Source organism: Nannospalax galili, unplaced genomic scaffold (assembly GCF_000622305.1).
Source record: "Nannospalax galili isolate Female #2095 unplaced genomic scaffold, S.galili_v1.0 scaffold127, whole genome shotgun sequence".
Lineage (NCBI taxonomy): Eukaryota > Metazoa > Chordata > Mammalia > Rodentia > Spalacidae > Nannospalax > Nannospalax galili.
In genome coordinates this window covers 9,431,078-9,448,950 of record NW_008360326.1, presented here as the reverse complement: position 1 = coordinate 9,448,950, position 17,873 = coordinate 9,431,078, and the positions used below count along the sequence as shown (strand labels likewise).

At 43.8% G+C, this 17,873-nt stretch overlaps 1 protein-coding gene across 1 annotated transcript; it reads right to left on the bottom strand.

The window, feature by feature from the left end:
- Positions 1-11,742: 11,742 nt before the first annotated feature.
- Kcne4 (potassium voltage-gated channel subfamily E regulatory subunit 4) lies at positions 11,743-14,595 on the bottom strand. Its single transcript, XM_008825817.3, is given in 3 exon segments — positions 11,743-13,743; positions 14,354-14,387; positions 14,390-14,595. Coding segments are annotated over 3 exon segments (639 nt in total). The 5' UTR covers positions 14,484-14,595; the 3' UTR covers positions 11,743-13,232.
- Between the last annotated feature and the right edge of the window lie 3,278 nt (positions 14,596-17,873).

Here is a 17,873-nt window from a genome sequence, read left to right as displayed (position 1 = left end):
ATTTGACCCAGTTATACCACTCCTTGGCATATACCCAAAGAATTCATCCTATTGCAGAGACACTTGTACATCCATGTTTGTTGCTGCTCTTTTCACAATAGCTAAGAGATGGAAGCAACCTAAATGTCCCTCAAATGACGAGTGGATAATGAAAATGTGGTTCATTTATACAATGGAGTTTTACTCAGCAGTAAAGAAAGATGAAATTATGAAATTTGCTGGTAAGTGGATGAAACTAGAAAATGTTATGCTAAGTGAAGTAACACAGACTCAGAAAAAGAAAACAATGTTGTTCTCCCTCATGTGTGGATCCTAGCACCAAATCCTTACGAGTGACTATGTATCCAGACATAACCACAGGAACCAGGATAATGAAAAGGGACCAGGGAGGTAAAGGAAAAGAAGGAATCTGAAAGAGAAGAACAGTAGGAAACAGGCCTTAATAAGGGAGATATGGATAAAAACTGGGTTAGTTTAAGGGAGGGGGTATGGAAGGGTATACAAGGAACCCAGGGATAAAGGGAAAGAAGGAGCTCAAAAGAGGTAGAGAGGTAGGACTGTAGGAGAAGGGTATTAGTAAGGGAGAAAGGGGGGAAATGGAGGCACCTTAAGTGGGAAAACCATGATGGAGGGGGGAGACAATGCGAAGAATGCCTACCAAGTTTTGAAAACCAGAGGGAACCATATTATTCCCACACCCTACTGACAAATTATACATAGCAGATCAAGAAATATATGTCTAGGTCAGTTTTATCTGAGAGCAACTGGTCTTTGTCCAAGATTTATCTACATGATACACAGTAATTAAAAGTACCAGACTGGTGGAACTAACCTTCTTGGATATTTAACAGACATACTTTGAGGCCTATAATAATTTGGTCAGAGGGACATAAAGGACAGTTTTTGCTCTTTGTCCTTCTAGGTGGAGTAGTTCCAGGGGACTATGAGCATCTCTCAAAATGTCCTATAATTGTGGTGGGTCACCTGTCCTCTTGATCAAGGAGGCTGAGGAGGCCCTACCAGATGGCCTTGAACCAGTGTCCAGTCTATAAATAGGATGGTCAACACAGAGGAATCATTTCCTCCATGCTTCCAAGTGAAGCCAACCATGGTTGAGCAGGACCTTTGACTTATCTTCACGTAGACGGAAGTGGTAAAAGAAAGGAGACAGGGGCTCCTCCCAAGCCCACGTGACCCCTGAGGAACAGTTCCTCAAACAACTTTAAGAGTAAAATAAATTGGTTTAGCTGGGCTGACTGTATGGCCTTAAACACCCAAAAGGAAAGTATAACCAAAGATTAAAGGGGCCAATATAATTTTTAAGAGTCCATATGCATAGCTAAAGGCTACATAACAAGCAACAATGCCAGATAGGAGATATCTTCTTTTGCGTTGTTGGCCAGCATGGCCAAAGTGACTCCCAGATAGTAAGCCAGCATAGAACTGGGAAAACGAACAGCAGACCCCAATCTTATCTAAAGGAATATTGACAACTGATTGCTGCTAGATGGGGAACAGCTGACCTTCCTAAAACAAAGACCTCTAGATAGGCTGACTAGATTCACCAGATGGAAAAGTAGTGGGGAGTGGCTGGGGGTGCCAACAACACAGCAGACAGTAGCAGGGATATCAGAGTATAAGGGCTCTAGTGGGGGGAGGGAGGCTATGGGAGGGTGCCATCTGGGAAGTGGGTGTATAGTTGAATAAGTTGGTTTGGGATGTTCTGTGTGATATACACACAAAAAAAATCAACAAATTTTTTTAAAATGTATTATATTTGAGGAGGAAGCATGGAAATTACATCATGTTGATTAGTAGAGGTGATAAACGTTACCTTTGAAATCTACCCAATGAGTTTACAGACATACACAGGTGCCAAGGATCCAAGTGCAACCGATTATGACTAGTAATAATCAGATACATATAGATTAGAAGTACATGTGCCAACATCTCAGTGTTATTAGCAAAAACAATGAGTCTTTTTGCAAGGAACACAGTATTCTAAAATGAAATGGAGATCTTTTTAAAGGTTAAAAACTCATTCAATTTAATGTCTTCCAGGGCTTAAACTGAGTTCAATATTGTATAACTGTATTAATCTAACTGTGAACCTAGAAACTTGCAGCCACTTATGAAAGAGATGTACTCTTGCTCTGGAGTGTGTTACTGAATATGTTAAAGCTGTAATGAAATGCTTCTTCTAGACATGTAGTTATTTTAAAAAATTAAATAAAAACAAAATAATTAACTAAAAAATAGTCACTTATCTAAAGACCAATATTACATTTTATCTTTTAAACTGAAATCTTAGGATTACTTATTGAACTCTCTGTATCTTAGCTATAAGGTGTCAAAAGTCCTGATATTAAATTTTTGTTGCAGATTATGAAATAATTACAATAGCTAGGCCTCCTTGGCTATGGTTCTTGGTGTGGCATTCCTTTTCTGCTGCATCACATCTTTCTCTGGGTACCTTGGAGCCTGCCCCTCTTTCCATGCTGCAAATGAGCATGCTATTGGTGTGGACTTTGTGGGACTGATATATGTCTGCCTCTTTTTGGGTGTCTGTAAAGTAATGCAAGAATTTTAAACCAATCAAGGACTGGAGTGATGACTCAGTGGCTAAGAGCACTGGCTGCTCTTCCAGAGGACCAAGGTTTGGTTCCCAACACCTGCATGTCAGCCAACAAATATCCATAATTCCAGTTCCATGAGATCTGACCCCTTCCTCAGGCTTTCACATGCATTGCCCAACATGGGTGCACTTTCATACATGCAGACAAAACACTCATACACATGCAATCTTTTAAATTTTAAAAACTAATTTTAGGGGCTGGAGAAATGGCTCAGCAGTTAAGAACACTGGTTGTTCTTGCAGAAGACCTGGGTTTGAATCCCAGCACCCACATGGCAGCTAACAACTGTCCTTACCTCCAGTCCCAGGGCATCTGACAGCCTCTTCTGACCTCCGTGGGCATTGCACAAATGGGTGCACTTACTTACATGCAGGCAATACATGCATACACATAAAATAAAAATAATAAATTTTTTTAAAAAATTAATTTTAATCTAATCAATATTCTGTGTGAGTGAGTGTGTGTGTGTATTCATGTGTATGCAGGCACATGTGTCTGTGCCTGTGTGCAGGTCAGACACCAACCTCAGTTGCTAATACTCAGGAGTAGTCTACCTTTTTTCTTTTAGAACTAGCCAGCAATTAATGGCAACCTAAAAAAAAAAAAAAAAAAAAAAACAGATCTCTGAGTAGTGTTGACTCTGAATTGGTCACACTATATTTTTCTCTGTCAACTTTCCAGAAATAGTTTATCAAGGCAGTTATAAACTATTTCTTGACATGCATGCATTCTTTCTACTGTGATCTCTTCACTGGTTCAGAGTCCTGTATGTACTAACAACCTGCGAGTTATAAGGCCAGAGTTCTCCCTGCCATCCCTCCATGGCTGACCATGTCCTTTTTCTGGAAAGCCTCTGTTTACTTGGTGTCTGGGCATGCTGTAATCTGGTTTTACTTTTAACTGTTCTTTCTCTTTTTTCTCTGGTAACCCCCAAGAGCTAGCTGGTCCCTGAAGGACAGCTCTTTACCCTCCTCTGTTCCCACTCACCCTGGGCTATTTCAGCCATGTGCGAGGTTTCACGTGTCTGTATTTCCATGCACGGTTATCAAATCTCTGTCCCTTGCTCCAGCTCCTTGCAAAAAGTTCCCATACTGATTTTCAAAAAGCTTTCGAATGTCATGTCAATACTTCCAATTCAAAATGCAAAAGATAAATCCTCTGCCACACTTCCTTCCTGCTGTGGTTACAATATCTCCACCAAATCTATATTTAAATTTAGTTGTCATTAAAACTCTCTTCCCTTGAATTCCTTCTACCATGCTACAACACAACAAGAAATCACATGCCAGGTGCCCGTACCTTGATATTAGACTTCCCAGCCTCTCAATCTGTAAGAAATGAATTTCCTTCCTTAGAAATTACCCAGTGTATACTCTTAGAGCAGCACAGAATGGATTGAGATGCTCCACAGCTTTATTATTTGAACTTCCATTCTCAATACGCACGCTTGAAACATTAGGGTTATCTAAAGGACACTCGTGTTTCTATGTTTCTTGAATGTTCAACTCATTACACAAAGTCATTGATTTCAGCTCCTCAGTATTTCCAGCTTCCAAGTCTCCATTCGCTTTCCCAGTCCAGACCAAGCACTTCCTACCCAGCATCTGGAATCCTGTTGTATTTCCCTCCTTCAATCCATCTTGCAGAAGAGGGGAGGGGTTGTAAGCACACTGTTCACTGAGACTGGGCTTTTATCATTATGCATCCAGTGTCTAGCATGCTTCACATGGAACATTAGATTGTTTTTTTATTTTATATTAGCACAGCTCTGATCATGTTCCACTTTCCTGTTTTAATATTGTTCTGGCCATAAAATATTTCCCTAATTTAAGAAGTATGTTTAGAGTAAAAAAAAAAAAAAACTACTATGATAGTGGGAAGTGATTTCAGAGGGAGCCTGAATTTAAGATGAGAGAAGTTTCATGTCTATTATATGTGTGACTGGATGGACCATGGGAAATAGAAGTTGGGGGACAGATTTTAGAGGAAAAATTATTAATTTAAGCTTTGACTTTAGGAATTTGAGGTGTTCATGAGTATAGTTGGGTCCAGCCAGAGGCTCCAGTGTTCATGAGAAAATAAATGTTTGGGACACAGAGATTGTCCTAGTTCAGTTTCTGTTGCCATGATAAACACCATGACCAAATGCAATTTGGGGAGGAGAGGGCTTTTTCAGTTTACACTTCCACATCACAGTCCATCATCGAGGGAAGTCAGGGCAGACATACATTCTGTGTGTGTGACCAGTTGTGGAACTCTGTAAATAGACTCCGCCTGTTGCAAAAGGAAGCTTCGTTGATGAGTGGTGGCTGGTATACTTGTCTGTAAATATAAGAATCCATATTTAGCATATAGCTAGAAATCACATTTTTGTAAGAGCCAGAGGTGATGCATGACCATAAGGAAATAGAGTCTTACAGGCTCCTGGGACCCTGCTCATATGAACTTACAGCAATGGTGTCAGCATGCACAAGACCCATGCAAATTCAATCAGACAAAAACCAGCATAGAACTGGGGAAATCCAGGAGGCCTCAACCTCAGCCAGCCCAGGACCTATTGGCAGCTGATCACTGATGAATGAGGGATAGTTGATCTTCTTTAAGGAAGACTTGCTAAACAGGCTGAACAGGCTGCAGTGAACAGACTTGCACCAAAGGACATTATGTACACAACTTGATTTGATAGGTCTTAACATATATGACAGAATACATGAAATCCTGTGGGCAGACTATGGGGCTGCAGATAGGGGAGGGGATCTAAATATGATTAAGATGTAGTGTGTGAAATCCACAAAAATTCAATAAAAATATTCATTAAAAAATAAATGTATAAGAAAAAAATTTCATCTCTTGTCATGGATATTAAAAGTCATAAAGAAAGCACCAGCCACATGATAGATAAAGTTTTGCTATAATTATTTAACAGATAATATTTAAGGATGAGTAAGATCACTCAAAGAGAGATCACATAAAGTGAGGAGAAAAGAACATGATGTGAGAGACCCCTGAGGAATTTCCGCACCAATGACGTCAAAAGTAACACTGTGTGATACTACATGGTTCTGGCTCTCAAATGGATTTTTAGTTGTACAAGAAAGATGGCAAAACCTCTAACATAATGGAGTCCAAAGACAGTGCGATAGGAATATAAACAAGCGGACAAGCCATGGTGACGTAGTTCAATTGACAGAATGTTGCCTGGCATGCATGAAGCCCTGGATTTAATCCCCAACAAGACATAAGTGAATGTGGTAGTGTATGCCTATAATCCAGGGACTTGGGAGGTAGAGGCAGAAAACTCATAAATTCAAAGTCATCCTCAGCTGTACAATGACTTTGAGGCCAGCCTGGGATGCATGAGACCCGAAAGAAAGAAGAAAAGAAAGGAAGGCAAGAAGGCTGGGAGGGAGAGAAAGAGGGGAAGGAAAGAAGGAAGAAAAAGGGAGAGGATTTTGAATAAGGAGTGGAATCTGTCCAAGCATCATGTCCAATTATTTGGCAGAAGTTCCCAGTGGAAAGGACGATGACAATGTAGGGTAAACCGTTCCTTCAACATCAGGGCTGAGTGTATAAACGTGTGTGTGTGTGTGTGTGTGTGTGTGTGTGTGTGTGTGTGTGTGTGTGTGCTTGCTGGTTTCCTCATCATCTAAAAACCTCTCCGCTTTTGTGAGCAGTCCAGAACTGGATCTCCAGTGCTTGCTTTCGAGGATCCCCATTCAGACCTGAAAGCATCCTGCACAAAAGGAAACAGGTGCATATGCCCCACTGCGGTGCTGGAGCTGAACAGAAATGTGCGGAAATAAAATAAAACACAACGAAAAGGAAGTCGACTTCACACAAAACAATTATGCTGAACACTGAGTGTTTCCCTCCTCCTATTAATAGCATCTTTGCCTTTATTAAAGTTTCCAATGATGTCACATTGCTTTGCTTTGGGGAATAGCTTTCCTTATGCACACTCAGATCCATCACACAACAAAAAGCAGTAAGTGCCAGGATTTGACCAGGAAAGAGACCAATTCACAGCAGGAGAGGAGTGAGCAGGGGCAGCATCAGGAACAGTGATTCTGGTCAGCTGAAGGTAAAAGGCTTAGAAGAGAACAGTCTTGAGGTCTCTGATCTCCACGTGCCTTGGGAGAAACACCATGGTATGCCAACCACCAGGACATGAACCAAATGTTGGGAGACCTATGCTATAAGCCCACTTTGTTTGTGTGTCCTTTTATAACTTTGAGCAGGATACCTGGCTTTTCTAAGCCTTAATTCTTCTGTCATTTAATGTAGGGGCTTGGTTAGATGACCTGGAAGACATCTTCCAACGCTGTATCTGTCTAATATGGCTAAAGAGTCTGTTGCTCAGAGGGAAGAAGTTATGCTGCACTAGCAAACCCCAGCCTCTCCACCTCTGTGTAATAGTTCTCTCTCGGGCTGCCACAGGCCCCTGCTACTTACTGTTTTGCCATCTGGAACATGTGGTCTCCTGGGTAACATACAAATGAAAATGACAGCTAGAGAATCGTGCATGGGATTTCCAGCGACTCTGTTCAGAAGTGACATATGTCATTTCTACTGTGTGTTGTCTAGAAGCCCTGGTAGTAAGGTAGGATGAAGAGAAGTGTCAGAAAGAAGAATCATGTTCTCAGAAGAGGGAAGACCTGGATGCTGGCGAATCCTAGTAATGTTCACATCACTTGTCCTCCATCAATGACAAAGATTTTTTTCCAAATGCTTCATAAACAGCTTTAGCACCATTTTAAGAGCAGTGGAGAAAATGCTACCATATCCATTTTACCACTGTGTTTAAAGCTGACCAATATATGCAAAGTCACAGTGCTGCCTAATGTTTAGAGCAGGACTAGATTCTTTGTCTCTTGTTCTCCACTTCCTACTAATGAAAAGAATTCCAAGTTTCCCTACCAGAAGATTTACAATGTGGCTGTTCATTGCATTGACAAGCACCACAGCTCCTTAAGCCTCTAGGTGGGATTAATAAAAGCCTAGACCTGAGCTGGCTGAGATGGCCCAGTTGGTGAAAGCGCTTGCCACCAAGCCTGACAACCTGAGTTCGATCCCTGAGACCCACGTAGTAGAAGGAGAAAGCAAACTCCACAAGCTGTCTCTCTCTCTCTCTCTCTCTCTCTCTCTCTCTATTCATTTATAACCCCCAGGCCATAGGATGCTGCAGCCTAAACTCAGGATGAGTTTTCTTTCCTCACTTAATCTTTGGGAAACCCTTGCAGACATACCCAAAGGTGTCTCCTAGGTGATTCTAAATTCAGTCACTTTGATAAAGGTTAAGCACCACAGACACACAAGATCTACAGGCTCTATTGATCACCTCTGTGCTCACAGCTAATCTTCAGTGCCTCTCTCTCTCTCTCTCTCTCTCTCTCTCTCTCATTAATCATTTAAAAGAAAATAAAAATCATAGGTCTACCTTACAATTTCCTTGGGAAGATTAAAGGAGATAATCAAAGGGCAATCACCTATCACAGAGTAAAGCAAACATTATGTAAACACTACATCTGTTATGGCCACTTAATTACACTCCAGCAAGGGCAAGCTGTTCAAAGACGCAAATCATCTATTTTTAAATCCTAGAGCCAGAGCACTCTGCACATAGAAATTCTCCATCGATATTAAAAATTAGCCAGAAACAGAACAAATTTTGTTAGAAGCCATTAGTATGGAAACGAATTCTTTGGCGGTCAGGCAGGAGTTCATTTTCCCAGCCCCTGGTAAAGCGCCCAGTACCCAGAACCGTGCAGAAGCTCAGAGCACGGTATGCTAAAGACTAGATGAAGTGCACGAATCAACGTGGGCCGTGGTACTATTACCTTTGTTCCTTTTGGGTGATGGAAAGCAGCAAGAGAGAAAAAGAGGGAAGGGGGGGTCAGTAAAGGCTGAACATAGGGTGAAAATTCAGTACAGGGTAGCGGTGTGTTGTTGATGTGAAGAATTGTGTGACCGGGTTTCTTAGAAGGTAAGAAAATAAATCCCCAGAGATGGGAGAGCATAGAGTTCAGCCCCACACTGACCGCAAGGGAAGTACAAAGACAGATGGAAAGGGGTGCAGGAGGGTGTAAGAAGAAAAGCCAGGATTGTTTAGGAAAAAGGGGGACACAGTCCCTGCCCCCCTTCTCTGACCATGACCTGCATTGGGCTCAAAGTTCGTCTCCTGAGGCAAAGACCTCAACTTCAAAAACAGCCAGAATGATCACCACTGGGCCACAGGCTCCTTCAATCAAGTGACCTTGCTTGCTTGTCTCCATGGTAACAGCTCACGTCCCAAACTGTTCCTTCCTGTGTGGGAGGAAACATTTCAGAAAGAGTGGAAGGCAGGATTTAACCCTGGGTTTTCTTTTATGACCCTTCTCCTTTCGCAAATTGTGTTCCTTGTGAGTATTTCAGTCTCCAGAGGAACGCTCCCGCAGAAGAGGCTGTTTCTGGGACTATTTGGAGGCGCATGCTCAGGACGCAGTTTTAAAAGGAGGAGAAACCCAAACGGCTCTGGCCTTGGTTTAACAAGGTTCTGGGTGTTCCTCAGCACCTCACCATTCCCCTGATGAACAGCTTCCTAAAGATCTGGACCACCCTGCTGTTGCCATGTTGAAAGAGAAGTTAGGGAGGTTGGAGAGCTACCCCAATCTACAGAGCACGCAGTAGCAGTCAGGCTAGCAGGTCAGACAGGACAAGACTGGATGACTACCAGCCTCCTTCACACATGCTCTGTCCCCCAGCAGTCCAGCCCTAGCCCGGACCACCACCCACCAACACCCCACGACCCCCAGCCACCTCTCTGGAGCTGACTGCCATGTCTGCCCCAGCTCTGGCCTCTGCCTCCAGTCAGTCCCTGGGCCCATGGTGTATCCTGCAATTTTCTCCAGCCCAAAACCCCGACTTTGAGGTTGGGGTATGGAGCAAAAGTATGCTGTGTCTAAACGTGGAGTTCAAGTTACATTTTAAGTTCAGTGCTCTGCCTGTTCCATAGCATCTAGGGTCAGAGCAGCGTTTCACAGATGATAAATGACCTTTCTTCAGCTGAGCCGTGGAAGAGCACGTCTTACCACAAACCCTCCAATCACAGCTCCAAATGCGCCATGGGGCTCACTTTCCAACCAGGACTGCGAGCCAACGGCACTCAACCCTTGGCTCGACTTCAGCTCTTCCCGATAATTTTGATCCCATGATTCTGTCCCCGGAACCTTTTTTTCTGCTGCATCCCTGCCTGTCTCTGACGTACAAAGGTGTAATTAGAACAGCATGGAGCCGGTAGGACGATCCATTTACCTCATCCTGCAACATTTACGTGCTTTTAAAATATGTTTCTAATATCTGAGGTGCACAGGGCCAGATTCCCTTAGCAGTTCTTCACATGCATGAGTAAATCTACAGACGAAACCCCTTGGGCCTTAGGTTCTGCTTAGAAGTTCTTTTTCTTTTTTTTAAAGAAAACAAATATTCCATTAAAACTACATAGTGTACTCTGCATATTTTTAGGACAATTAGAGTTTAGAATTCCCTCTTCTTCCGCCCATGGTAAGAAAAAAGTTTTCCTTAACTACTTCCTTACCAAAAGTGACTAGAAGCTGGGATAAATTGCAGGGTTTTCTTGTGTTTTAACATAGTTTTTTCATGGCGTATTGTCAACATATCAGCTGGTGGATTGCAGTCCTTGCTACATTATTCTAGAAAGACCCAGCTCCCCTACTCCATTGCCAGATAAATCCTTTTCAGGTCATTATTTGCAAACCTGTGGAAACATTTACTTGAAATAGAAAAATCAAACTCACAAGAAACAAAGACACATTAAAAGTAAGGAGATTTTTTTCCACTGTCTGCTTGGTTTAAAAAATGGTCACAAGTTTTGGTCATTTTTCTTAAGCGCTTCTGACTGCATAAATAAATTTAAAAAGGAGAGGCTGCACAGACTTGCCTTGTCTCAGCCTGCGAGACAGCAATATAGGAAGACTAAGAGGGAGAGACCCAGAAGTCATTCTTAACCAGGAGGAGACCAGACGGGGAGAAGGGCAGACAACCCCAGCTGCGGGCCGTGTGTTTGATGGCATTTGTAAGTCTGTACTCTTGTTCCTACAGCAACACCCTGCCCGATAAGCTTGTGTTGCCGGGGCCACACATGTGGATGACGTTTGCCAAGTCAGCATGCAAATCAAATGTTTTCTTGCGACCAAATTTGGAGAGACATCTTAGCAGCGCTTGCCAAGCCACTTACACTCAAGGCCAAAAGCTCCCCAGCCTTTGCAGAAGGTGATGTAAGACTATCCTCAGCTTGTTTTCCACTCACTGTGACGATCAAAGCACAGCGAAGGATGGAAAAGGTGCACCGCTCACCTGGTGGCAAAAGACATGCGTTCAGGGAAGTGTGACTTCAGAAATGAATAGAATCCAGCGATGACGTGGAACCTATGGTTATCGTATCACTGGAACATAGAATTATATGAATATTGAAGGATTAAAGAAACATGAATTCCCAGGGAAAATGTGTTTATTTAAATTAAAAAATATAGTGGCAGTTACAAACTATTAAATACAAAAGACAACTGTGTACAACTCAGTAGAGTAAGAAGGAAGTATATACATCGCTTTTTAACAGGCGCAGACAGACTTGCACCAAACATCAGGATCGAGCAATGGAAAATGTGACAGCGCACATGTCCGTCGCAGTAAAGTTTCAGAATTCAAGTGATTCCAGGCAAGAGGCCAAACTGAACTTGGCTTCTTTCAACTTAAATGGCCCCCTTTGGAGTCAATCCACATTTTGAATCTTAAAGTGAACAGAGGGCCCCTTTCCCCCTCAAACATAAATTTCCTCTACCTCTGTGTCAAAGCAGACTGATAAGCCAGCTCCTAAATTATTAACCCTCCGTGGTAACAGAAGTTACTGCTATGTCTTCAATCTATGGAGAGTTATGTTAAATTTAGAAAAAATGAAAAAGGTTTGGGCCGGGCGTGGTGGCGCACGCCTTTAATCCCAGCACTTGGGAGGCAGAGGCAGGCAGATCTTTGTGAGTTCGGGGCCAGCCTGGTCCACATAGTGAGTTCCAGGACAGCTGGGGCTACAAGGAGACCCTGTCTCAAAAAAAAAAAAAAAAAAAAAAAAGACAAAAAAAAAATGTCAAAGGTTTTTCACTACAGTTAAACTTGACCCTTTGGGGGTATTCAGCTTCCTTCTTGTCTTGGGGTGAAGGAGGGTAAAGAATCTGCTACAAACTACTGCCCACATAGAGATGTTGGCAAGCAGGCCTAAGCATCTCCCTTCAGACTTCTCTTTCCTTCAGCTGGGGGCGTTGACATCCCACCATCCACAGAGCTTTGCAGAGAAAACTATGCTGTCTGCCTCACTGACTCCATCCTAGGAAAGCTACAGCAAGAATGGCTGGTGCTTAGCCCCAAATTCCCCAGTTACATGTCTGCAGAGTCTCCAGCTGTGCCTTTAAATCACCAGATCCTTTTCCAGACTAACTGGCCAAAGGGGAAATATCTGGTCCAAAATTCCTCACACCAGGCCAGTGGAGGATTTATCACACAGTCCGAAGTCTAAAGATGTCCTCCCAACCCCCTGGGGCTGCACAGTCTCGGGAGCCTCATGATGACAAGCCCAGGACCACACAGCAATGAGCATCAGCATCAAGAAGCAGAGAACTTGGATCCCAGCTCTGCGCAATCTCTACCGGAGCATGCCTTTCTAGGTCTCCGCTACGTGACAAAATCCCACATTGTGTGGCCCATATACGTCCTCCCCTGACTGAAAACTAAGCTGGGAAAAAGCGCAATAATAAAGCCATCAGTTTGACCCTGCTCAACCCCACCATTAACCCTTCTGTAAAGGTCAGGAGGACCACACTGCACAGCCACCCTGAGTGCAGGCTTGACGCTGGGAAAGCTCACCGACCAATAGGAAGCCACGCCCAGCTGCTCTGCTGAACAGTCCCAAGGCAGAGTTCAAGCCCACAGGTGAGACAAATGATCAAAAGAGATCATCACTTATAACCCCAGCTAATGTGAACAGATGTAGACACTGATTTCTTTCCTTCCATTCTACAAACCAACTGGGTTCTATCTCCAGCTTTCCTCCATTAAAAATTCTCCATCCAATTTTCTCCCTTCTGATTCAAAAGAAGTATGTAACCCCCTCTGTGACCAAATGCCACAGGTACAGTAAAAATACTTACAGCCAATCAGATCTAGAAGAACAAAGCGCTAGGCAAATTAACAAATCAAAACTAGTCCCTCAGCCTGCCCTGGGCAGTTGTCAACCCTGGGCACAGGCAGATGCTGCAGAAGTTACCCAGGGCATCCAGTGAAAAAACGACTAGCACAGTATGCAGCCAGATGCTGAACCCCAACACCCAGGTCCCAGAGTAAACGGACATGCCGTATGTCTCTGGGGCAGTGGTGGGTCCAAACCACAGGAACCATGAGGACTCCGGATGAGCCTTGTGTCTCCCTCCCCCGTTTGTGGGGGCTTGCCCACGGTCTTTTCAAAGTGACAGCTGCACGGCAAAAGTGAAACCAGGCACTTGGAAAGAGTCTTTCCTCTGTCTAAGGGTGCTAGTTGATGGCAGCCTGGGGGTGCTAGGAATTCTGATGGATGTTTTCTGAAGACCCTTCACTGCTGTCATTGAGTGGCGTCTCAGAGGTCTCCTCCAGCTCATCGTCAGCCCCCTCTTCCTGGATGGTGAGGTGCACGTCGGGAGAGGACGACTCAGAACTCACGCTGTCACCTTCCATAGAGCAGAGGGTGCAGGATAGGGCGGGCGCCACACTCTCTTGCAGCATGTTCAGCATCATGGGCACCTGCACTGACCTCAGGCCTGACATCATGGGCAGCGGCTTCATGGCCTCCCCCCACAACCTCTCCTCATCTTTGTACAGCAGCAGGAGGCTGGACTTCTTCTCCCGCCTCTTGGATTTCATGTAGCCCAGCATGATTCCAATCAAGAAAATGCCGTAGAAGGACATGACAACCAGAATATAGAAGTATTCGTTGCTGTTGCTAGGCGCATGGGACTCAAGGGGGCTGCTGGAGGCCGCAGTACTGGGGTGTGTGCTGTTCAGAGGGTCCATCCTCAGCATTGAAGTGGGGCTCACACAGCCGAGGTCTGGAGAGAAAGCTACAGGTTAGACCTTCCATCTATCCACAGTACAAGCAAGAGAGCAAGCACAGGGCTCACGGAGTTGCAATATATCAAAATAGGTTTATAAAGAACACAAATGAAAGAATTCGCGGTAGGTTTGAGGTCCCATCAAACAGTTAACAGGGCTTAGCTACGAGAGCTTGGAGCAAGTAGGAAGGAAATCAGGGGAGGGGGTATGGGAAAAGTTAGAAAAACTTTCACTTTATACATACATACATGCATACATAGATAAGTCTGCCTCATTTGCATTTCAGAAAATAATGATGTATTACTTCTATACTTAAAAATATATATCATATAAAACAGGGATGCACAAAATAAATATTATATTAAAATTTGACAGAGATGCATAAAAGTAAATAATATATTAAAATTTGAGAGGCATGCTTTAACTGACAGGACAGAAGCAAGGTTTACATTTTGCTTCAAAAACTTAAAGTTTTTTAAAATTTAAAGCAACGTTTCCTTGGAAGTAAATAAAACAAGAAAACTTTCTCTACTAATAGTTAGAAATACTTTTTCACATGTTTCTGAAGCAAAGGAGCATTGCCAACTTACCAAAGGCTGACAGTTTGTCTCAAGTGTGGAATTCTAAATCGCTGAGTCTGAGGACGTTTTTCTCCTGTGTCGGGCTCTGTGCACTGACAGCCCCGCTGCTGTCGTTGGGATATATAGTCAAGAAATGCATCGTCACGTGTTCCGGGAGGAAAATTTACAACAGAAGTTGACTGTGGCGGAGCGAGCAGTGAACTCAAAGCACTGCAGTTCAACTCTCTGAACTTTGCAGCTGTGAAAAGAGACTGGGAAGGAGAAAAGGCTTGCTTCTCCTGCACCACTGCAGAGTCAGAGACCAGGTGGCCATGAAAATGTGTGAAAAGACACGCACAGAACATGCTGAGTTGCAACTGTCACCCCCAAGTTCACTCTTAGTGCAAAGAGTTTACATTTCATTTCCCTCCCCTCCCCAAATAATCATTAGGTCATCTATAGGTTTTCACAATCAAATCCTAAAATCTGAATGAAAGGCGGTTGGAAACAAGCACAGAATTTACACTCAAGAAACTACAGCTTACATTTCAGTTCTTCCACTAACCAGGTGGACTGATAACCCTTCCTTAACCTTCCATGCCTCAGACTGCTGATCAGTAAATATCGATTAGCCCTGAACAGGCTGTTCAGCAAGCAGGGTTTTATGAACCATGTGAATTTTAAGTTCCTTTCTGCTTAACCACACTGACTTAAAGCTTTCTGGTACAGGTTAGTCCTTTAAAAGCACAGAGATTCTACTTGCCTTCCACACCAAGCTCACAGATATATTCTTTATAATCTCCTTTCTCATCTTCCATATCCAGGAGTCAATGTGCATCTCTAATCCCAGCAACTGAGTGCCTGAAGCAAAAGGATGACAAGTCCGAGGCCAGCCTGGGATATAACGCTAGACCCTGCATCAAAATAAAATTCTTCCAGATTCTTTCTACTGGATTGTGTGACACATGCTGGTGACAGATTATGAGGAGGTTTCGCTTGATTCTGCTGCACACAGCCACTCATTCCTCCAAAGCACAGACTGTTCACACATCTGTGTGTCTCAGGTAGGTCATGGGAGGAGCAGGCATTCCCCAGTGAGCCACCAACTACAGTTCAAATTCTGAACACCTGGTCAACCCCATGTTAAAACTCTGCTGTGCATCAGTGTAGCGGCTGTGATCTCAGCAGACCACCACAGTGCCAGGTCCTGGCCTCCCTCTGCCATAGGGACTGAGAATGCAGGGGACTGCCTGAGAGTGCCTGGATCCTGCCTCCACGTGGTGACAATAGTTATGCAATTTAGGAGTCTTTTAGATAGACCCACTGAAGGGGTACTCCAGTTGCCTCACCCTCTGTCCCTGTTCAGCATGGAAGAAGCCAGAGCGGTCGGCATCCCGGTTCCCTATCCGCAATTTGGGTAACCTCTTCAGAGGATGCGGTGATAAGAATAGGAGGTAAGAATTGGCTAGGCAGATGGGTAAAAAGACCCAAAAGAAAAGTAGCCAGTTTCTTGGCTAAAACTCACAATGTCCTTGGGCCTCTTAGCAACATACACCATTCCAAAGGCCAAAAATGTTGAAAGGACTTGGGAGCTTTTATCTAATCCTTAAAAGATTTTAGGGTTACCTCTTCAGATGGGGGAATGCAAGTGTCCCTCAGACTGTACAGAATAAATATGGCCTAGGTGCTGTGGCTTTCACTGTGCATCTGATTTGGTGCCTCTTGTTAATTCTAACAAGATGCCTGGAGAAAGAGGAGGATGTGAGCCCATGGTGCTGGCCTACTTACCTGATACTTTGGTCTCTGTTTACCCCATAAATCCTCAGCTGGCACTGAAGTATTACCTGCCACTAACCCCAACATCAAGGCTTTTCATACAATGAAACCTTACTCATACCAGAAAAGATATGCTCCCAGTTGTCCCAATCCTTCCAAACTCCTCTGCTACATGGTAGACCTAGCCCTTTCCATCCATACTCAATATAAGCATGGGCAAACTTTGTCTACACCTCAGCCTGTCGTAGGACATCTAGAAACATTAGAACAGGAAGACCCAGGAGAAGCACTCCTGCTGATGCTTATCATAGTATTGTTGATGGTGCACAATCAACAGACAAGACCAGCAGTCACTGGAGGATTTCCAGGCACTGCAAACTGGAAGCTTTGGGAGGCAAAGAGGATGGGGGAAAAAGGATCACCAGGTTCAGAGATCAGGGTGTACAAAGCCAGGTGCCAAAAAGTCAAGAGGCTGAGTATCAAGCAAAATTCATCCCAAACCTGAGCCTATAGCCCCAAAGCAATAAAACCAAGAAAAGGCCTGCCCTCTGGGACGTACCCACAAAGGAGTTCAAAGGACAAAGAAGCTAGAGACATTGGAAAAGCCAAATCCACTGATGGAATCTCATAAGAGTCAGAGTCTGACAAAACACCACCAGTGCCTGCCGCTGTCTCTGCAGTCTCTCGTGACCTTGGGCTCCCTGCACAGATGTTTCAATGCAAGGAAAGCATTGAGCACTGACAGGCAGAGAATGCATGACCAGTTGATGCATTTTGATGTCGTGGACGGGTGCTCCCTGGTGACCAAAGGCTTCTGGTTGCTTCCTGATACGTAGTTTTCTCTCTCTACTTTGGCTTGCCTCTCTTTCCTCTCTAATCTCCCTTCTCCTGGGAGCAGAACTTAAGATCTGGGCTTGCAAATCCATAACACCTAGCTCAGTCTTCTCTCCAGTCCTCCATCACAGCAGGATGGTGAGAGCTGTGGTGGTGCTAATAATGGGGACCATCTGGGGAGTGCGCTCTGTCAGGGGGAGGTGAGTTAATAATCACATTTGCTCTATGCGGCAGCTTCAAGAGACAGCAATGTCAAAGAAACAAATCTATGTTAAAAAAGACTTTCTTCTCGGTGGCTTACACTTAATTCCAGTGAACTCCAACTTTCCAAAAATTTTTTATGGTTGTCCCTTATGAATCTCGTCTAAGAAATGTTTACTTAAGCCAAGGCCCTGAAGATTTTCTTCCTTTTTTCTACTACAATTTTTATAGTTGGTTTATATGTTTAAACCTCTGATCTATTTCAAGTTAATTTTATTGTATAATATAAAGTACAGGTCCAGATTCTTGGGTGTATGTGGGCATGGAGGGTGCATGTGTGTGTTGTATGCATGTGTGCACGTGTGTGTGCTGGTGCACTCTACTGCAAACACATGTAGAGACCAGAGGTTGACATTAGGATGTCTTCCTCAATCTGTTCTTTACCTTATTTGGGGGATAGAGTCTCTCACTGAACTTGGATCTGGCTAGTCTGGCTAGTCTGGATGGCCAGTGAGCTCCTGGGATCTGCCTCTCTCTTTCCCCGATCCAGTACTAGGCTTTTTATGCAGATGTTGGGATCTGAACTCAGATCTTTGTGCTTATGAGGCAAGCGCTGTACCCACTAAGTCATCTCTCTAACCCAAGTTTCTTTTATTTAACACTTAGAAGCCCAGTTGCCCCAGCATTATTTGTTGAATTATTTTGAACTTTTGTTAAAAATCAATTAACCATACATGTC